The following is a 22969-nucleotide window of genomic DNA, read 5'->3' on the forward strand; positions in this document are numbered from 1 at the left end:
GCCCTGGGGATCAGTAGCTAGTAAGGATAGTGCTCACATACAAAAGGACCCCCACCCGACTGCTCCTCTCCACTGCCTGGGTGTCTAGGAAGCTGTGCTCTAGGGACTGTCTTAGAGGTGTTCAGGATGATTAAGAGAGTTGTCCTTTCTTTTTTCCGAATTTATTCACTGAGGGAAACTTCGTGTGTAGGAAGAAAATTGGTCTTGGTATTTGTTTGGCATGCCATATTCCTCCTCATTTTAGAAGAACTAGTAGCAGATAGTTCATTCATATGTAAGAGGACAAGTAACATTTGACTCAATATTAAGCAAAATTTAAAAATAAAACCTCCATTTGGGAGTCATTTTTTTCTCACAGGTTTTTGTTTTTCTGAGGAAAATGTATATATAGAAACTATTGTATGGGCAGATAAGACTTTGTGATGTTCTCAGGAGTCCTTCAAGCTTACTTTAGTTACCCTGACATCCTTGATATTTCCTTCCATACTATGAACACCATACTAGCCAAACCAGGATGGCATTTGGAGAAAAAAATCCAAATTCACTCTGAGTGGAAGCCAGGAAGAAATGTTTAATTTAGTTAGTGGGTGGGCTTTGGTTGTCATGGAAACTCAGCTCTCATCCTGTGTTGTTACTAGGCGGGAACAGTCAGGTCATTCCATAAATCATTTCTGTCGTAGCTGAGAGTGATGCATTCCATCTGCTCCATCACTGCAGACCCTCATATGCACACTTCCTGTCCCTTCCCTCAGTCTCCTTCTACCTCCCCAAACAGTGTTGTTTCTCCAGGTTTCCTTATATACTCCCATTCTCATAAATGATGTGTGTGTGTGTTTAAATGTACTAAAAAGCAAAAACAGTGAGTTAGTTGTCTGGTGATGGGAAGAATTAGGGGAGGTGAGAGGAAGAAACTTAATGAGGATTACATCTGAGAATCTGACATGCGTATCAGAATTTTACGTTAAGCATTGCAGATGGCTAGAATGTGGCATCTTTAATATAATACAGCATCTACTTTTGATGAGAAAACACTGCTGTTGTCTTTAGAAGTTAATTCTAGTTTCCCAGTTGTCTTAGAAGGTCTTTCATGTGTGAAACACCAGAGAGTACAACCTTTGTTCTGCAGTTTAGGTATTAAAGAACACACAGAATACTGCGTGATTAAACATGTAAGGCCAGATAATGCGTTTGCAAAGGTTCCTTTATTTTAGGTTTAAGCCTGGATAATTGTGGTCTTAATCTCAGGATAGCAAGAAAGAGAATTGTACATGAAGGTATTTACACAAAGTCCCCAAAGCCCTATGGATTGTGCACTAGTTTAGATAATAGACATGGGTAGATAGAAGAAAAGGGAAAAAAATCTGTGTGTCCCTGAATGTTTGCCAGACAATCACCCTTTAAGACTGTGCCCATGGAGAGTTATATGGAGGAAGAAACATCTGGTTTATTTCAGTGCCTAATACCATATCAAAACATTCAGTCTTTAATTTAGAAGAGATCAAACGAGAGGACTGTTTAACTTTGTTGATTATATCAGGCTTCTTTGTGATAATTTATGTTTTGATTTCTGTGAGCCAGGGAGGGAAGAAGAAAGGGAGAATGTGTGTGTGTGTGTGTGTGTGTGTGTGTGTGTGTGTGTGTGTGTGTGTGTGTGTTTTAATCTAGATAGTTAAATGGTCAGTAGTCTCTAACAAAAGAAAAGAAAATCCAGGGAAGTTGACGTTTAGAAGTAATTCATGAAATAAGTTTCTTTGTTCCTTAGACTCAATAACATTAGCATAATAAAGATTAACTGAAATGTGCAGAAGCTTCAGTGTTTAAAACCTTAGACTCTCAGTTCCAGGGTTGGGCCTGGAGCTCTCCATTGTTTCTTTTTGTCTGAGGCTCTTTTCATTAGCCTCTGGCTTTATTGGCACCCTACTGACTGGAATGGACCATGACTGATAGGAGGAGGAGCCTCATTTGTTGCACTAAAATGAGGAATATTACCGTTTAGGCCTGGCAGAAGGTGCTGGGAGTTATTCATCATTGGCCATTTAACTGTGGGTGCCTGTGGGTTGCATGTAGAATGAGCCCTGACTTTGTTTCTGCCCTAGACTCTTAAGTCACTGCCACCTCCATTTTTAAAGTGACATTTTTCTTCTTTAAACACAATATTGGAGTCCTTTAAGACCAAAAAATAGAGAAAGAAATCTTTATTTAGAATGTTCTTTGCCAAAAAAGCCTGGTGTTTAGGATTTCTAAAACAGTCACAGTTTTTATGAACTAATGTAATTCAGTTGTGATTTGGCGATAGAATGAGTCTGCAGAGACACAGGCTGGGGGAGTGGTCTGAAAGGCTTTGGTGTGCTCATAGTCTTTTTCCCTCCCTGAGTGTTCTCTGTGAGAGTGAAACCGCTGGGTTTGGTTTGGTTTGGTTTGGTTTGGTTTGGTTTGGTTTGGTTGGGAGGAGGTACGGAGCACAAACATGCCATGATCAAAGTGTGGAGGTCAGGGGACAACTTACAGGAATCTATCTCTTTCCAGGTGGATCCTGGGGATCAAATTGAGCCATTCATCTGCCCTACCCATAAATAACTTTTTATTTATTTTATGTGCATTGGTGTTTGCCTGCTTTTATGTCTGTATGAGGGTGTTGGATCCTATGGAACTAGAGTTACAGATAGGTGTGAGCTGTCATGTGGGTGCTGGTAATTGAACCCTACTCCCTTTTTAAAAATGTAGATAAAGAATGAGTAACAGTTCTGTCTGGTGTCACATCAAACCGCAAATGTAATGATAAATGGTAAAAATGGCTTCTATTATACAAATGGAGAAACTTCTTTTGAGAAAGATACATTTTAGTATAACTTCTCCTGTTTACACCATGATTCTCAGAAGTTTGACTATAGGATCAGAACATTCTCCTATCACTCAAAATAGTGATCATACATGACTCTGAAGTATAACTTCTGTTTTCTTTGACTTAAAGGAACTCTCACCAGCATTTGACTTACTTAGGGATTGTTTCACTAAAAGGGCAGAGTTGAAAAAATTGGCAAGATATTCACACCCAGAAAGCCATTGCTTACCTGAACATGAGATACACTAATTCTCTCCAGTCACAGAACCTTACCATGTAAAAAATTTATACCATGCTATAGATTTGGAGTGAAGTGAACCACAACAGGCTCTTTAACTTTCTTACTTTGGTTACTGATCCCCATTACCTAAATACTAAGATGCATTCCACCATTTAAAGAATCTTCTTACTGATAAGTATTGTAGCAAATTTTATCACTCTTTATGATCTGTATTGGAGCCAGGTGGTGGCGGCACATGCTTTTAATCCCAGTGCTTGGAAGGCAGAGGCAGGTGGATCACTGTGAGTTCAAGGATGTTAACACAGAGAAATCCTGTCTTGGAAAAAACAAATAAGTCTCAACACGGGGAAGACAAAAAAATGGATCCCTAAGGCTTGGCCAGCCAGAGGTCTAGGCCAAGGAGACATCCTGTCTCCAAAAATAAGATGGACAGCTCCTGAGGAACAATACCTGAGGTTGTCCTGTGACCTCCACACACTTACATACGCAATTTAAAGTGATGTGAGACTTAAGGAAAACAGTTCTCTGAACAGATGAAGATAGGTTTCCTCTATATCCCAGAATGTAATCAATATTTATATGTATAATTCAGCTATCATTTGGCTTAAAAGGGCTTATTGGGAAATGTTATTGTAAACTATTTTCTACAGAGAAAATATTTTACTGTTTAAAATAACCCTGGGCTTTTAAATTATAACCTGTTTTTATGTTCATACTATCTGAGTATTATTTCTCCTGCAGTTGTACATAAAATGTTTTATGTTTAAAAAATATTTAAAAAATAAATAACGTGGTGTGAGAATGATGTGTACCTATCCCAGAAACTGAGAATTGTGAATATTGGTATCTACAAAGGAGAGAGCCAGGCCAAAGAAAAGGGGGAGCACAAACCAAAATAGAGGAACAGGGGAAAAGGTGGGGAAGGTAGGAAGCAGGGGGTGACTCAGTTCAGATGTCCTCTGTCTGCCCAGGTAGAGAAGTCAGGCAGGAGCTATCAGCTCGGGAGTCACTCACCAGCATGTGTAAACAAGGTGGTGATAGAGAAGAGGAGGGTATTTGGGACTATGGGGAAACCTTTAAGGAATCTAGAGAGTAAAGGAGATGGAACATAGGTAAACCTGAAGCCCAAAAGTCACTCCAGTGAGAATTCCTGGCAGAGGCTCTGCCATTTCTACCATCCCTCATCACTTGTCAGCACAGCAGCGGCTTGGCAAGCATTGAGAGTAGGAGACAGGTAATGGAGAGCTTGGGATGCCCTGTAAGCACCAGCACAGAACTAGGAGCTGCCAGCTGCTGCGAAGGGTGCTGTTTCTCCAGGGCTTTCACAGTTGGTTCTCACGGGTGAGGAGTGATGTCAGCAAGGCAAACTGCTGATCTATGAGTGCAGTTTTGTGACTCTTTTCTCTCTTCTCTCTTCTCCATCAATGTCATCATTTTTCCCTCGCTCCCTCCCTTCCTCATCAATGCTGTATTACGTGCTTTATGAAGTTAACATTGGTTGCTTATAGAAAAGGTACAATTGACTCCTGAACATAAGAAATAATGAGTCACAATGATAAAGATGTTGAGACATGTTTGTAGAAGTTTAGTGTCCTTTGAGAGAAAGCTTAATTTAATACACAATTATTGGAGCTAAAACAGACGAGTAACTTTTGAAAGGAGTAAGGGGTAACTATTAATCTTCTTTAGTTATCTTTTTAGAAGGGAAAACATAAAAAAACTTTTTCAAAGTTTTGTGGGTTTTTTTTTTTAATGGGGGTGGCGGTAGTGATAGTAGTGGTGGTGGTGGTTGTTTTGGAGACAGGGTTTCTCTGTGTAGCCCTAGCTGTCCTGGAACTCACTCTGTAGACCAGGCTGATCTCAAACTCAGAGATCTGCCTGCCTCTGCCTCTGCCTCCTTCTGCTAGGATTAAAAGAGTGCGCCACCATGCTTGACTTAAAGACCTTTTTGATGCATAATGGCCAGGCTTCATGTGACACACCTTCTACTCCAGACTTTGCAGCCCAAGTCAAGAGGATCACAAATGCAAGGTCTGAGCCTGTTGGGATCCTGATGACCTACCCTAGACTCAGACTCAAACACCAATAACAACAACCTAAAAGACCCTATCTTTTTTTTAAGGTTTTTTTTTGTGAGATTATCATTTTTATATTACTTGGATGGTATATTCTTTAAAGATTATTTAATTTTCAGATATTTTAACTTTACAATAGCTTCTTCTATTTTGAGACGAAGACTCGCTGCAAATATGGCACCTTAAAGTTGCAGTCTCAGGTTGGGGATTTAGCTCAGTGGTCGAGTGCTTGCCTAGCAAGCGCAAGGCCCTGGGTTCGGTCCTTAGCTCCAGAGAAAGAGGGAGGGAGGGAGGGAGGGAAGGAAAGAAAGAAGGAAAGAAAAGAAAAAAAAGAAAGAAGAAAGGGAAGGAAGGAGAGAGAGAGAGAGAGACAGAAAGAAAGAAAGAAAGAAAGAAAGAAAGAAAGAAAGAAAGAAAGAAAGAAAGAAAGAAAGAAAGAAAGAAAGAAAGAAAGAAAGAAAGAAAGAAAGAAAGACAGGCTCTTTGCTTTAAAAAAAAAAAGTTGCAGTCTCACCTCTGCCTCCCAAGTGCTAGTCACAGGTGTGGGCTACTCTCCATGGCCTGTTAGTGCTGTGTAGCCCAGGCTGGCTTTGAACTAGGTCTCCTCCTGCCTCTGCCTCCCAGGTGTTGATAATTGCAGGGGTGCGCCCATACCCAGCCTTCATTTTCTGCTGATAATTAGAAACTTTCCAACAACAATAATTAAGAACTATATATCTGTGTTATTCCTCTCACATTTGAAATTGTGTAATATTTTTTGTCCTAGTTTGAAAACTGAAGCTACTTTGGTGTCTCGTGACAAGAAGAGTTTGATGAAAGTGTTTTCACTGTGAGCCTTGGAGTAGTGTGACCAAGATCACAGAGACATCTTCATGAATGGGTTTGTATTTTTGCTGCTTTCTGACACGTGTGTATCTCTTATTTTTCTGGTTAGATTTATTCTCCTGACCATACAAGCAGTAGTTTTCCATCAAATCCATCAACACCAGTGGGATCTCCTTCACCTCTCACAGGTGAGTTTCTTTTATTCATGGCATATACAAGTCTTCTACTTGAAAATAATTCTAATTCAACAAAATTTCAGTAAAATCTGCCGGGCAGTGGTGACGCAAGCCTTTAATCCCAGCACTCGGGAGGCAGAGCCAGGCGGATCTCTGTGAGTTCGAGGCCAGCCTGGTCTCCAAAGCGAGTTCCAGGAAAGGCGCAAAGCTACACAGAGAAACCCTGTCTCAAAAAAAAACCAAAAAAAAAATTTCAGTAAAATCCTATTTAAATTATGAAAAAATCATTTTGACAATAAATATCTTATCAGAAACTGTCCCTGGAGTTCATTTTGAAGAAATACTGAAATATTGCTCATCTTGAATTATTTATGCGTAATCGTCCTAGGTTCTTAAGTAATCTGTGATAGTTTCCAATACCAATTGTTGTAACTTAGATAACTTCTTTGAGACTACTAGGTTGTAATTACACGTTTTTATATGAGAACTTAGCAGGGGACTGTATAGTTTTTTTTTGTTTGTTTTTGTTTTTGTTTTTTTTGTTTTTGTTTTGTTTTTTTGAGACAGGGTTTCTCTGTGTAGCTTTGCGCCTTTCCTGGAACTCACTTGGTAGCCCAGGCTGGCCTCGAACTCACAGAGATTCGCCTGCCTCTGCCTCCCGAGTGCTGGGATTAAAGGCGTGCGCCACCACCGCCCGGCAGGACTGTATAGTTTTTCTGTTGAGAAAAAGACTGTGTTGTGGATGAGCAGCGTTAGTGGAGCTGCCGAAATGGTCCATTTTGTTTTCCTTTCTCCTGATTTTGAACATTAATTTTGACAAGTTCTAGAACTATCCTATGGAATGAATTTGTTGAGATACTATAATTGTAAATGGTAATTTTTATTAGTAGTAAATAAAGTCATGAAAATATCATTCAAGCAATAATTTTAAAACCTTACCCATATTTTTCTAAGCAACATTTGGAAGGGAGGGACTTGCTGAAGAAAAGTATGTTTGTTTTGAAGAGGAGACATTATTAGACAACTGGGTGGAATCACCACATCCTCCTCCCCAGCATCTGGCCTCAGCAGCGGCCCTGCTTTCCCGTCTAGCCGCGGTTAGACAGTGATAGTTTCCTTTAAGCACTCTTGTGTTGTGCAGGGTCCCTTGAAGTCAGGACTCTTGTTGTCTGTCACCTGTGCTTTGTTAGTCCTGGGTCTCTGCTCAGCCACATTCCAGGGGGGACATGCTGAGCTGCAGCAGCTGCTCTTGGCTAGTAGCAAGCTAGGCCACTTTTTCAAAGACATGGCTTCAGCTGTCTAGGAAATGGGAAGCAGCTGTTGCTCACTTAAGCAAGATGATGAAAGACCCATTGACTTAGAGTTGTTTAGCAGAGCTGAAGTTACAGGGAGAGTGATGTCACTTAGCCCTGCTCACTATCTTGGCACTGTTTTACCAAAATCCTTGGCATAATTTTTGCCACAGCCTGTTTTTGCACTTTGTCATCTGATGTGTCCATGTCTGCCTTTACTGTACTAATCATGGGAGGGGAGCCTGGTGCTCAGGGTCTAAGAAGGCATGAGAAACAGACTGGTTCAGGTCTGAGGTCTCCTCCTGTCTTCTTCTCACCTTTGCTTCCCTTGCATGCATGAATACCCACACTGTGGTAGAGCAGAGACAGGGAGGAAGGAAAAGCACTGTGATAAATGTTCATAGTCACAAGGAAAGGGAGCAGCAAACCAGAGCTCCTGTTTGTACAGATTGCTGTGTACCTTAGGTGGCCTTGATGTGGCATCTGGAATAAGTGGGTTGTCCACAGTTAGCCCTGTTCCTATGCCTGACCATCAGTCTGACTCAGCACAGGATCTGTGAGGACAGACATACAGGCAACAGACCCTCACAGGCAGCTTCATGGCTGTCATTCTTGAATAAATCCATCTCATCTTCCTCCAGAAATTTCCACTCCAGGAGCATACATTTATATCTCAAGTACTTGTGGGGATGCTTCTAAGACATTGTGCTTATTAAGAAGCTTGGGATGAAAGGAAAAGGAACTCTGGTCCTTTCTAGCTTGAACATTAAGAGCATTTGTTAGGGGTGGGGGTGATCATTGAGACAGAATGTTACTACAGATGTGGTGGTATTGTGTCCACCAAAATATTGTGTACTCTAATAAAAATATCTGGGGTCAGAGAACAGACAGCCACTAGATACAAAGGCTAGAAAATGGTGGCACTCACACCTTTAATCCTAGCATTCCAGAGATAGAAATCCCTCTGGATCTCTGTGAGTTCAAGGCCACATTGGAAATAGCCAAGCATGGTGACACGCCTTTAATCCCAGAAAGCCAGCCTTTAATCCCAGGGAGTGGTGGTAGAAACCAAAAAGATATATAAGGCGTGAGGACCAGAAACTAGAGGCATTTTGGCCTGGTTAAGCATTTGGCTGGTTAAGCATTTGGCTGGTTAAGCTTCAGGCTTTTGAGCAGCAATTCAGCTGAGACCCATTCCGGATGAGGACTCAGAGGCTTCCAGTCTGAGGAAACAGGACCAGCTGAGGAAATGGCAAGGTGAGATAGCTGTGGCCAGTTCTGTCTCTCTGATCTACCAGCATGGACCCCAATAACTCGCCTCAGGTTTGATTTTATTAATAACAACTTTTAAGATTCATGCAACATCTGGCGCCCAACGTTCGTGTTACGAATTCATGAAAAAGCTGTTTGCCTGTGGCCTTGTGAGCCCCAGCTCAGGCCCAAGCTACACTCAGGCGGTTGTGGTGGCGCACACCGGTAGGATTTGCTGAAGGAGACAGAGGCAGGAGGATCCCGAGTTTGAGGCCGGCCTAGGAGGCTTGGGAGAAGCTTTGGCCCGGACTGAACCACAAACAGTGGTGGGACCATGGAAGCATTGGCTACTGCTCCACGTTGCCAGCTCCTTCTCATCATGTTGGTGACTGCGGTGATGCTGCTACCTGGGACAAAGGGTTTACTGCTGCTGGTTCAGAGAAGAATTGCCAGGACCATCGTGTTACAAGAAAGCATCGGCAAAGGTCAGTTTGGAAAAGTTTGGCAAGACAAATGGTGGGGAGAAATTGTTGTGAAGATTTTCTGTTCTAGGGAAGAATTTTCATGGTTCCGAGAGACAGACATTTATCAGACTGTGATTGCTCCAAACCACAGAGGAGGCAAAAAAAAAAAAAAAAAAAAAAAAAAAAAAAAGTCTGCAGGAAACCATGACCATGCCTAACAGTGACTTTGACTTTGAAATCTTCAAAAAGATGACAGGATTCTACAACGATGATTCCACATGGACTATGATAAAGCCATTAAGCTGATTAACACCATGGAAAAATCAACTTTGGACTACAAACTGATCAGAACAATTTCGAGAGGACTAGTTGAGAAGATCTAGCCTGACAGACTACTCAAACAAGGACTTGAAACAAGCCCTGAACTTTCCTTTTATGCAGAGACTGGACAAATGATACAGGACTTGACAATTAACCCAAAAATTTTCTTTTCAAGATTCCCTAAAGATATCTTCACCCCTAGAAAGTAAAAAGAAAAAGAGAATATAGATATGAGATAGATCATCGAATCTACTCTGAGGAAAAAGATAAAGAAATAATAGGATAAATAGGTAGATCACTGAATCTACACTGAAGAAAAAGGGGAAGATATAAAAATGACAAAAGGTAGACTAATGAATCTATTATGAAAAGAAAAGAGAAAGAATATGGATATGATAAGATAAAAAGGGAGATTATGGAATCTACTTTTAAAAAGGAACTACTTGTTTTAAATAAGATAAGTAATGAAAATTTTTTCGTCTGAGTTTATCAGATGTTACTGGACTGGACATTGTTACTATATATAATGGAGTTTTTTTGTCTAGATCTGTCAAATGTTAATGGACTAGACATTGTTAATGTAATCTTGACTGTATATTGCATATACTTATTGAAGATAGTTTTTCTTGTATTAGTTATAAGCTTTTTTAATTTTAGACAAAAGAGAGGAGATGTGGTGGTATTGTGTCCACCAAAATATTGTGTACTCTAATAAAAATATCTGGGGTCAGAGAACAGACAGCCACTAGATACAAAGGCTAGAAAATGGTGGCACTCACACCTTTAATCCTAGCATTCCAGAGATAGAAATCCCTCTGGATCTCTGTGAGTTCAAGGCCACATTGGAAATAGCCAAGCATGGTGACACGCCTTTAATCCCAGAAAGCCAGCCTTTAATCCCAGGGAGTGGTGGTAGAAACCAAAAAGATATATAAGGCGTGAGGACCAGAAACTAGAGGCATTTTGGCCTGGTTAAGCATTTGGCTGGTTAAGCATTTGGCTGGTTAAGCTTCAGGCTTTTGAGCAGCAATTCAGCTGAGACCCATTCCGGATGAGGACTCAGAGGCTTCCAGTCTGAGGAAACAGGACCAGCTGAGGAAATGGCAAGGTGAGATAGCTGTGGCCAGTTCTGTCTCTCTGATCTACCAGCATGGACCCCAATAACTCGCCTCAGGTTTGATTTTATTAATAACAACTTTTAAGATTCATGCAACAATATGTAGCTTTGGCTGATCTGAAACTTGCTATGTAGCCCAAGATGGCCTTGAACTCAGATCTGTCTGCCTCTGCCTCCCAAGTGCTGGGATTAAAGGGTGTGAGCATTTGTTCTTAGGTAACAAGAAGCCCATAGCAGGCTAGCTGTGAATCTGCATATCAGAGCCCCTGCTCTGCCTCCTAGAGGTTGGTTCTTTCTGACAATTGAGACACTACAAACAGTATCCAGTAGAAGAAAAACGACCATTTTTCCCTCCATGTCTCTTAAGAAATCTTTTCTAGAAGCCTCTCCTGTCAATTTACCCTTATGTTTCATTGGCCAGCACTGGGCCTACCTGCATCTGAGGGGGACCTACCATATTTATCTTAGGTACTGGGATTTATCCAAAGTTGGGATAGAATTATCCTCTCATGGTATTAGAACAGGTCCATCCCTTCATTCTTTTGAACAAACTCAGGACTTTGGCATCAAGGTGAAAGAGAAATTGGCTGTGCCTACTACAGTTTAAAAAGTGACACACATTGATGTTAGGAGAATATGTTCAATATGGGAGTTGGGAGGCAGATAAGAGCTAACCATTCCTTAACTTTGTTTACCTTCATTTGGGATATAGATGAAGAAGGTCTGTAATGTTAGGACCTGATAGCAGTACTCAGAAACTCACAGTAAAAGTTGAATTTAGGTTTATGTCATTCATGTATGTCATCTGGGAGCATGCCTCAGTGTTAAATCACTTGCCTGACTTGAGCAAGTTTCCAGATGAGTTGTGAAAATAAAGCCACAGATTGAGTTGTGGTCAGGTTAGGGCACAGGTTTTATGAAGAGGATTTTAATAGGAGTGTTTTTGTGAGTATAAAGGAAAGAGTGCAGCACAGATCTGGATATTAGAAAGGGGCTGCCCTCCTCATCTAGTCATGTGTCAAAAGGGTGACTGGAATATATTGTGGGAAACTGTAAGCATTAGGATTCCAGTTGGGTGGGGCTGAAGGCTTGAGTTTATGGTGAAGTTACAAAGAAAAACTACTGGGGTCCTAGAGTAAGAAATAACTCAGAGCCAAGCATTGTGTTGTACTGAAGGGGCTGGGCGGGGGCAGTGTGGGGAGTGTAACTGAAGTTTTCCTGTTCAAATCTCTCTCAGTCGCTTGGACCCAAGTAAACACACAGAGGCTTATATTAATTAAAACTGCTCAGCCATTAGCTCAGGCCTACCACTGACTAGCTCTTATAATTAAATTAACCCATAATTCTTATTTATGTTTAGCCACATGGCTTTATGTTTAGCCACATGACTTGGTACCTTTTCTCAGTTCTGCCTTCACATCTTGCCTCCTTTGTGTCTGGCTGCTGACTCCTGACTCCTCCTTCCTGTTCCCAGAATTCTCCTCTCTGCTTATCCTCCCTATACTATCCTTCCTGCCTGGCTACTGGCCAATCAGCGTTTTATTTATCAACCAAATCAGAGCAACACACATTCACAGCATACAGAAAAACATCCCCAGCAGGGAAGGGCATACAGAGAAGGCAGATGGATTTCCAGCCTGGTCTATAAAGGAAGTCCCAAGCCACCCAAGGGTACCTAGTAAGACATTGTCTCAGAAACAAGAGAGAGCTAATAAGTGAACTAAGGCCTAGACATGCTCTTAGCTATACAGAAGGGAGTATCCATTCTGTATATAAACCAGTTCTACTGGGTGAAGGAAGTACTTCCTAAATGCTGGTCAGAATAAGAGCAAATCAGAAACATGCATAAATTTAGATATGACCAGTCTTCCCAGAAATAATTCAGCTCTGACCCTAGTCACCACCTAGCTTGCTTCCTATAAATATGTTCAATAAATTTTAATAAGTAAATTTGCTGTAATCCTTCTAAACTAAGAGCCACATTTCTAGAGTGGCTGATTACTTTAAAAAAAAAAAAGACTGCAGGACAGTTAAAGAAATTGTTTCCCACAAAGTTTGTTTCCTCTATTCTGTATGCAATCGTTGGTAATTACAGACTAGGGGCACCAGTATGATTCTAAATTTAACCTGTGTATTTTATTCTTATGCTAATTTTACAAAGAAGTGAAGCTATAGCTCTTATCTAGTATCAGATGCATGCTAGCTAATGTTGTGGTCTGTGTCTGGACTCTGATTACCACCCCACTCAGAGGTCTCATCCATGGCTAATAAGACACCAGTATTCCAAGACTGCCAAGATTTTGGTATATTTACCATGCTTTTTTTTTTTTTTCCAATTATTACATTGGAATCTATGCACAGAGGGAGATGGTATTAATGTTCCAGAAAGACATTTAGCTTGGAGGCATGCTTTCATATCTCTTAAGATCATCTTTATAAGGCAGATTAAAATAAAACAATTTCTTTTATTTTTGCGTATACCAAAATGTATATACCATGCTAGGGATCAAACCTAGGGACTTACACATTCTAGGCAAGTATTCTACCACTGAGCCACACTCCCAGCCTCCACTAACTGCCTGTTGATATTACCAGATAATGGTGCTGACTTCTGAGCTAGCTCTGCCTTGTTTAACTATTCATCATCCCTTTGTGACCAACAACATAAAATGTTAGGTGACTAGTACAGTTACAGGACCTTTGTCCACGAAGTGTAGCTTTGAACTATGAAGTTCAAAGAGATGCCTATCACTGACTGAGCCCTACTGATATTCTGCTTTAACCATGTGTTGTAACAGTGTGTAGACCAATCAATAATAAAACAACAAAGTAAGTTTAAGTATGTGTCTTTTTTTTAAATGGTTTTTTATTATTATTTTTTACATCCCTACCACAGTTGCCCTTCCCTCCTCTCCTCTGCTCTCCCCCATCCTTTTTTATATATATATATATAGTTAAATGGGTGATATTAGAGGTAGATCTTTGCATGGTTTCTCTCTCTCTCTCTCTTTCCCTCTCTCTCTCTCTTCCTCCCTCCCTCCCTCCCTCCCTCCCCCCCTTTCTCTCTGTGGGTGTGGGTGTGTGTGTACATACATATCATGGTATATACATCTGGAAGTCAGGACAACTAGCAAGAGTCAATTCTCTTCTTCTATTACGTGGGTTTCAGGTATCAAACTCAGTTGTGAGGTTTGGCTACAAGCATCTTTACCCACTGAGCCATCTCGATGACCCGTTGCATGGTTTCTTTATCATTATCCAAAAAAATATAAATATAAGGCTGGGGAATATAGCTTAACATGTATGAGGCTCTGGGTTCAGTCCCCAACATACATATACAGTCTTCTGAGTGCAGAATTCTCATGTGACTGATGCAGTGCGATCCTCTGTACCGTCATCACTAAGCTTATGAGGAACCAGACACTGCCTGCTTTGCAAAGCATTTGTGTGCCTACTGACTGTCATGTCTTCAAACATTTAAGAGCACCTGATCTGATGATCTGGCTCCTGTCACAGACTGATCACATAAGAGTTTGGAAGAAGATTGGACCAAAATCGTTGAAATGATTTTTTTTTTTTCCTGTTTTTTTCAAAACAGGGTTTTTCTGTTACCTTGGCTATCCTGGAACTCTGTAGACCATGGTTGGCCTACGGAGATCCACCTGCCTCTGCCTCCTGAGTGCTAGGATTAAAGGCGCATGTTACCACCGTCTGGCTAAAATGATTTTTTGTGTCAATAATTTGGGGTCTTTAACCTATGATCATCTCCCCACCTAAACATTTTTTTAGCTGGTGCACCTAGTACATTTTAGCCTTTGAAACTGCTTCATCCGTGCATGGCTAGGGGCACTGTCAGAAGATGCACATGAATGTTTATACACTCTTTAAGTTGAGAAATACTACTTCATATGGAAATGTACTCCCCAGAGGAAGAAAGTCTTATATATTGTGGTAACAATCAGAATAGCATTGCTGCTCTGTCAAAACCCAGCTGGGGTGTGGTGGCACGTGCCTTTAATCCCAGCACTTGGGAGGTAGAGGCAGACAGATCTGAGTTGAAGGCCGTTTTGGTCTACATAGCAAGTTTCAGGACAGCCAACGCTACATAGGGAGACCCTGTCTCAAAGGGGAAAAAAATTGCTAGTGATAAGTTGTGAGTAATTAAGCAAATTATGGTACAAACCGTAAGTGCTAATGTCATCTTTAATAGCATTATCAAACACTGTAAAGCCATTATGGTGAAGCAAACATTTTAAAGAGATGTACATTTTCAAAGATGCACGTGTGTAGACAAAGTCTAAAGAATATACAAACATAATGCCAGCTGTGTTTTATGGACTTTTTCCTGTTTAATTAACTTACTAAATTGGTATATTAAGTAAAAAGTTTTCCAATGTTTGTGCTTATAAGTTGCTAATATTATGCTGAATGGTAAGCAAGCTTTCCAGTATTTGTTTATAATTACTGAGTATTTTTACTCTTTCCTTAACATCACCAAGACACTGAGTTCATCCATACATGTGAATGCTTTTTGATATAACAGGTACCAGTCAGTGGCCCAGAGCTGGAGGGCAAGCACCTTCATCCCCAAGCTATGAAAACTCGCTTCACTCCCTGGTAAGAGCCTCTACTGTCTTTCCAGCTGTTACAGACTTGATTTAGGGTTCAGAGGGTTTTTTTGTTAGTAGTGGTTTTGCTGTTGTTGTTTCTAAGTCTTATGTAACAGTAAAGAAGCAGTAGGATAGCATTACTCATGAATTCTTGGCTAACAGATAACCCGATTTAGTAGACAATATGATACTTTAGGTTTCCTTATTGTCATCTGTTTTTTGGGACATAAGACTTATATAGATAAATGGAATTAAAGGAGTACTGAAGGACTTTTGTTTCTTTGAAAAACATAAGACTTAATTTTTCTATACTGTCAATGTTTATGTGTAAGAGGAACTTTATTTTAAAAAAGAGAAGAAATCAAATCCATTGATTCAAAATCGCGTTGTTTACTATATTTACATTATGCTTTTAATTGATAAGAATTTTTTATTATAAAAGTATTTCTGATATCTTCTTATAATAAAAACGTACATATCACACAAGCACAACATTGCTTGCCAGACAAATAGGACTAGTCCTCCAAGGTGAGGAATCTGTGGTAGAATGTTCACTACTGTTGCTTTTGTGTGCTTATATTTGTAACCCAGAATCACAAAGAGTAATAAAAATAAACAAATGAGCGTGATCTGGTGATGTGCTAAGTCACGCTATCATTCAGTAATTCTAGGTTGCAAACAGAAACCCTCTTTTTCTGTGCCTAACAAAATATTTTAAGTTGAGGAGAAGTTGTCTTCTCACATATTTTGCAAGCAAACCTAAGCATTGTGTGCTGTTTAAATGCTAACCTTGTGAGTCCCTGTTAAATCCCAGCCTTTTCGGAACTTAATACAAGTAGACCTTGCAGATCTCCACATTAACTTTACTAACAGGTTATGCCAACAAGCACATCAGCTATTTCCTCATCTCTTTTGGAGTTAATCTTAACCTGTGCTTTGCCTCCTGTTCTGTCTTGACTTTGCCAGAAAAATCGAGTTGAGCAGCAACTTCACGAGCATTTGCAAGATGCAATGTCCTTCTTAAAGGATGTCTGTGAGGTACTATTTATTTTAGATGGTGCCTTTTTCTGTGTGTTTAAATTACTTAAACGTCCCTTATCCACTTAAAATTATCAAGCTGTACAGACTCCAGTGTCTTTTAAAAATCAAACAGATGAGCATTGCAGCTCTTGTAGCAGTGCTAGAAGTAGACGTGTCTGTTGAGAATGGCTTCTTTTAAGAGCTCTACTGGCATGTGCTTTTGGTTTTCAGAATCCTAATGTGTTTGTGTGTAAGGCATGTGTGACCTGGGCAGTAGATATCTTTCCTTCAGTTTTGTTAAAGAGCTTATCTGGGGCAGTGGTGGTGCACGCCTTTAATCCCAGCACTCGGGAGGCAGAGGCAGGCGGATCTCTGTGAGTTTGAGGCCAGCCTGGGCTACAGAGTGAGTTCCAGGAAAGGTACAAAGCTACACAGAGAAACCCTGTCTCAGGAAAAGAAAAAAAAAAAAGCTTATCTGATGTGTACGCTATTGAAGATAAGGTGTGTTCTTCTCACCTAAACTTAAAAACTAAATAGATTTGAGAGCCTTTCCCCAAATTGACATCTTCCAGAGATCATGTTAAAGTACAGTTTGTCCCTTTCCATCAGCTGTAATTGAGTATTGTCATAGTAGCCTTCATTTATTATAGAAACTAAAAGAAATAACCTGATAGTTTGGTAAATTCGTCTTATAAAGCAGTGACTGAAGGTAGCTGCCTTTGTTGTTGTTGATTTGAAATGCAGGTAGTCACTTTTGAAGCTAGTTAATTCTGCATTGCACTTGCTGCCTTCCAGATATCCCTGAATAGGAGATGTAGAAGCTTAGTAAATTGAGTAGATACCAGCAGTAACCACCCTGTGTTGTTTTTGATTCTTACAGCAGTCTCGAATGGAGGACCGTTTAGACAGACTGGATGATGCTATCCATGTGCTGCGAAACCATGCAGTTGGACCTTCTACCAGTCTGCCTACTAGCCACAGTGATATACACAGTTTATTGGGACCATCCCATAATGCACCAATTGGAAACCTCAGTTCAAACTATGGAGGATCAAGCCTTGTTACAAACAGTCGATCAGCTTCAATGGTAAATCATGCTCATCTATGTGCAATAATTCCTATTATCCTAATTATTTTTCATGAAATTTTGGAAGAAAGGGTTAGAGGAGCATCTCTTTTCTTGAATGGAATGTTAAAAGGAGCCTTTTAAAATTTCCTTTATTGGCTACCATCTGTCAAATTCTCTGTGACCACATACAGAAAGAAGAAACTTTCTACAGAGATCTATTAGCTTCAGCCTGATCTTTTTTTCCAGATGTGTACTCATTGGAATGACAGTGTATGCCTTGGGTAGAGGGTAGGACGAATGAATAGCATAGCCTGTAAAGCAAGACTGAGTTTTAAAGGCCCTAGTCTAGCTGGGACCAGTGTTAGAGGCCTGTCATCTCAGCTATTCCAGAGGCTGAGAGCCAGGAGAACAGCAAGGTCAAGGCCAGCTTGGGGAACTTAGTAAGACCCTGTTTCAAAGTAAAAAGAAGGCTGCAGATGTGACTCAATGACTGAGCACTTCTATAGCATGTATGAGGTCCTAGGTTCAGTTTTAGGTTCATGTACCACAGTTTAGGGGGAAAACGAAAACAAAACAACCTAGTCTAGGAAGAAAGTTTTCTAATTCAGAAAACTTTTCTAGACTAGAAAAGTTGTTTGTTATGATCTAGAACTTGCCTTCAATAGCAAAAATTTAAAAAGTGAAACTCTTAATTTGTACAGGTCCTGATTTAGCCTTTTTTTAGCCAAATCAAGAAAAAAAATTGGGATAAAGGAGCAACTTGAAGGATTGTTAGGGAACAAGCAAAGGAAACTCTTTTAGACTGAGCCATCTTTTAAAAACATGATAATTCTTTAGAAAGGAGAATAGACTTCTAAAGCTATGTACATAAAAAAAATTCTATGTTGAATTATTGTTTTTTCATCCTTACATTTCATCTTACATTATTTTTCATCCAAATCGTCTTTTAAAGATTCATTCTGAATCTGCTGTATGACTGATACCATGTGTTTGCATGTTTATTGCATGGTTTTTAAAGTTCACTGCATGCTACAAAATATTTTCCTATGAAACAGATTTCAGGCTATAAGCCATGTGATGAAGGCTAAAACCACATCCTATCGCCACAGTAATTAAGTACCCCAGTGCTGATGGCCTGATTTCTGTAAAATGGTATTGATTCCAGGTCTTCACATTTGCATTTCCACAGAATCAGCAAACAGCCACCTGCTCTCTTTCTCAGTACTTCCACCTCATGTTGTAGCAGTTCGGGATGTTGGTTTTGGTCTTGTGTGGTTTGGTTTGTGTGTCAGGAAATCTCGAATTTTAACCACCTTCTAAATTAGTTTTTGCTGATAAACTATTATGAAAACATTAATTATTAAACTCATATATGAATTGTCTTGACTGTGACTATTAGAAATATTTTAGTATAGCCAGGTTTGGTAGCACATGCCTTTGATTCCATCACTTGAGAGGTAGAGGAAGCATGTGGTTCTCTGATTTTTAAAGCCAGCTAGTGTTACATAGAGAGAACTTGTCTCAAAAAGAAAAATTGTAGTGGTATAATTAGACTAGTAACATGGCATTTTGCAACTATAGATATAGAAAATCAGATGACTAACAAGTTGTTGATATGTTACTTACCTTTATTTCTAGCAGAATGACTTGAAAATCATATTTTTAAATCTCAGGTTGGCCTTTGAAGCATTTGCAATTTGTATTCCCTTTTTTTTTTCAGAGCTGAGGACCGAACCCAGGGCCTTGCGCTTGCTAGACAAGTGCTCTACCACTGAGCTAAATCCCCAACCCCTGTATTCCCTCCTAAGCTTTTTACTTTTTGCTATTGCTAGCACTCACTTTGTAGCCCCTGCTGTCCTCAAACTCACAGAGGTCTGCCTGCATAGATAAAAAGCCTCATAGTATTCTAAAAAGAGGGGTCTCATAAAAAGTAGTGTGACTCTGGCTCTTTAAGAGCAGCAACATCCAGGGCACAGCAGTTACGCCCGAGCTGTTTTCAGTGTGTATCAAGACCTTTTCAGTTCTCACTGTCTTTAGAGGGCACATGGCTGTTAAGTTGCCACCTACTGTCTACCTTCTCCACCCTATCTATAAACAATCCGTATATGTTAGTTGTAGAGATCACGCATTGCTACAGGCTTACACTCAGAAAGTATCTGAGAGGATCTGACCCCCTCTGGTGAGCCAGTGTTTGTCTCTCATGCTTCCAAGGGCAGCTTTTAGCTGAGTCTGAGTTCAAACCAAAGGATGGAGTAGATAGGTGATCACAGGAAGACTCAACCTTCCTTGCTCATGTGCTCAGTACTCAACCTTGTTCTCACAGGATGTGTGATTTAGGGATACATGTTTGTGTCGGTTTCATTCGGCTTCAAGAGTTTATTTATTGTCCTTCATGACCATATGTTCTAACTGCCTGAAAAGAAAAAAAAAATGTAGTTTCATATTCTAAAACTATTTTCCCTTTTTATCATAAATATGAATACTTTTCAACATTAGTTAATATTTGTATTTGTATCTCTAAATATTTGTATTGTATCTCTAAAAATAGTTGTTTGTAAAATGACCACAGAAGTAATCAGTTTATTATAGGATTTTATGAGACAATCTTTCTCAAAAAATTTTATTTTCATCACTTTGGTTGGTTGATTGGTTTTGGGTTTTCCAAACAGGGTTTCTCTGTGTAGTTCTAGCTGTCCTGGAACTCACTCTGTAGACCAGGCTGGCCTTGAACTCAGAGATCCACCTGCCTCTGCCTCCCAATTAAAGGTGTGCACCATCACCACCTGGCCATCACTCCATTTATAACTTAAAGAGTAAAGTTACTCTATTAGACACAGATGTCTTCAGGAACTCACCAGAACATTCTAATAGTATTTGTTTGTTCAGTGAGTTTATTCTAAGGACATTACTATAGATGAGTATCCAGACTGTAGGTTTAAACATGATACTACTTTGTTTCCTAGCATTTGGAAAAGATTTGACTTGTGTTCTGTATGAAGGAAAAGATGGAAGGCATAGCAGCCGTCTTCTGCTTTGCATACTGCATGTCTCTGTCACACTCTTTGACTCTGGGGAGAAGAAGGATTGAGTCTAGGGTATGTTTAGTAGGAAAGGACTCTAATACTGAGCTCTACTCCCGTCCCTACAGTGACACAATCTGACGTTGTAAAACAAAGCAGCCTTTGACATATGGGGGGGAAATGAACACAGCTAAATTCCAGTGTCATTTATTTACAGAAATAGGTTCCTTTATTTTAAAAAACAGAAGAGAAGACAAGATTTATCCACAGGCCTGCTTTGTCAGTTCCTTACTTTGATGATAAATTGACTTACCAATATATAAAATGAAGGTTGGCATGGTTTCCTTTTGGGTTTTGTCTTGTTCTTATTTGCTTTCCTTTTTCTTGGAGTTTTTGTTTTGTTTGTTTGTTTGATTTTTCGGTGGGCTGCTCACTGTATAGCCTTGGCTGCCCTGGAATTCACTATGTAGACTGGGCTGGCACTCACTGCCTTTGAACTCAGAGATCCTGCTTCTGCCTCCCAAGTGCTGGAATTAAAGATGTGTGCCACCATGATAAGCTGTTTTTATAACTACTTTGGGAGTTTTGTTGAAGTAGTTTTAATTATTTAAGATGAGCCAAGATGTGCTGAAATGGATAAAAAGTTGATGGGAATCTGCATCTCAACAAAGTGGGAACAGTAGCTCATCTCTCAGGCCTTCAAAGCAAATAGATCAGTGAACAAGATTACCATTAGTGTAAAGTCTGTATGGTTAGTTGAAGCCATTGTTCTTTGTCAGCAAAGTAGTTCGCCTGTTAAGACCTTTGCCTTCTCTAAGCCTGGTGGTAATGGTGGCGCACACCTTTAATCCCAGCACTCAGGAGGCAGAGGCAGGCAGATCTCTGTGAGTTCAAGGCCAGCCTGGTCTCCAGAGTGAGTTCCTCAACATCTAAAGCTGCACAGAGAAACCCTGTGGGGGGTGGAAAGGTGGCGGGGACCTGTGCTCAGCAAGGTAGCATCTTGCCAGTGCCTGTGTCTCCACAAAACGTTAGGCAGTGATTTCGACCATGCCAAGAGAGACTGAGATTGTGTTTGTTTGCCAGTGAAGCTTGATGCCAGTCCTAAAAAAGTTCTTGAAATGAGCAAGGTGCCTCTGTGGCATTTGTCAGCAGACAACGCAAGACTGAAGACTTGAGTTCAATTCTCTGAACATTCATATATAGAAATGAGAGAAATTATTTCACAGAGTTGTCCTCTGACCTCTACCCATATATGGTTGTGTGCAATAATAATAAACAACATTTTTTAAAATTCTTAAAAGGTCTTTGATGGTACAGAATGAAATTCTCTCCATAGATATCTTACTTTTATTATTATAAGACTTAGAAGTTTATATAGATTTTTTAAAATTATTTTTTGGTATTGCTTGAGGGTTTTGGTGTCAAGAAAATATAATAAAATTTTATTCAGAGTTTTTTTAGCCTTTTGTCACTTAACTAAAATAATTTGGAATCTTTGTATGGGGCAAATTGGCTGCATATGTTTGCACATTCATGTATACCTAAGTCAAAAGACAACATTGGGTATCATTTATTTAGTTAGTAAGTTTTGGTTTTTCAAGACAGGGTTTCTCTGTGTAGCCCTGGCTGTCCTGGAACTCACTCTGTAGCCCAGGCTGTCCAGGAACTCAGAGATCCACCTGCCTCTGCCTCCCAGGTGCTGGGATTAAAGGTGTGGGCCACCCCACCTGGCTTTCTTAATCACTGACCACCTTTTGTTTGAGACAGGCTCTCTCTTTGGCGCGAAACTTCACCCTACAGGCCAGGCTAGCTGGCCAGCAGTTCCAGCAATCCTCTTGTCCCCGCCTCCTGTCAGTAGGACTGTGTGTCTGTCCTGCCACAGCTTCCTGTGTGGGTTCTGGGGAATCTGACCTCAGAGCCTCAAATTTGCAAGGCCAAGTGAGCAGGCTTCTCAGCCCTCCTAACTTTAAATATTCTTGGTTTCCCTTTTGGACAGGAGTTAATTCTAGTATGGGCTTCCATACTACAGAAAATTATGTGTCTAGGTTTCATCTGAATACAAGAATTATAACCACTCCTCCTGTTTTAGTCCATTTTTCCCCTAAATGGACATTCTGATTTTTTTGTTTTCAGTGTAGTGTTTTTAAACTTAGAAATAATTTAGAATTTTTGGAAAATAATAGAAATTATACACTTAAGGAAATATAAGGATTAAGGAAACAACAAATGGGTTAAACCGACAGAATATTTTAAGACAGTGTTTAAAATCATTTAATTAGTCTATATATTGATAATGGTCATAGTAAAAACAATAATATTCAGCAAGTAGTACAAATGGACTAGTTATTAGAACACAATCAGAGAACTTCATATGATAAATTTGAAGTCTGTTCTTTAATTCATCAACTAATTAGATTTAACATGTTTTCCATTATGAGTACTAAAGTCATTGGCCAGATTGAAAAATGAAAAGAAGTTCCTTGTAGGTTATCCACCAAAGTCAAGCTGTGCACACATTGTGAAGGCCCAGTGTACAAGACTAAGTCATTTAGGGGGTTGGACTTTCATTCTGAAGTGAGGTTCTTAGAAGATGGAAATTTAGAGCATAGCAGGCCGAGGGGCTTGCCTTCCCTGCTACTCCCCCAG

The 22969-nt window shown here is 40.0% G+C and overlaps 1 protein-coding gene across 5 annotated transcripts in view; it reads left to right on the top strand.

The window, feature by feature from the left end:
- The window catches only part of Tcf12 (transcription factor 12), a 284313-nt gene that overhangs the window by 243567 nt on the left and 17777 nt on the right, over positions 1 to 22969 (top strand). For 3 of the 5 annotated variants that reach the window (XM_028865514.2, XM_037207354.1, XM_028865554.2), the window contains 4 exons: positions 6093 to 6171; positions 15148 to 15221; positions 16181 to 16252; positions 17115 to 17321. In XM_028865514.2, the coding sequence (XP_028721347.1) occupies positions 6093 to 6171; positions 15148 to 15221; positions 16181 to 16252; positions 17115 to 17321 (432 nt within the window). The remainder of the gene's footprint in view (positions 1 to 6092; positions 6172 to 15147; positions 15222 to 16180; positions 16253 to 17114; positions 17322 to 22969) is intronic. The other 2 variants (XM_028865524.2, XM_028865561.2) reach the window with 1 other exon arrangement.

This window comes from Peromyscus leucopus, chromosome 7 (genome assembly GCF_004664715.2).
Source record: "Peromyscus leucopus breed LL Stock chromosome 7, UCI_PerLeu_2.1, whole genome shotgun sequence".
Taxonomy (NCBI): Eukaryota; Metazoa; Chordata; class Mammalia; order Rodentia; family Cricetidae; genus Peromyscus; species Peromyscus leucopus.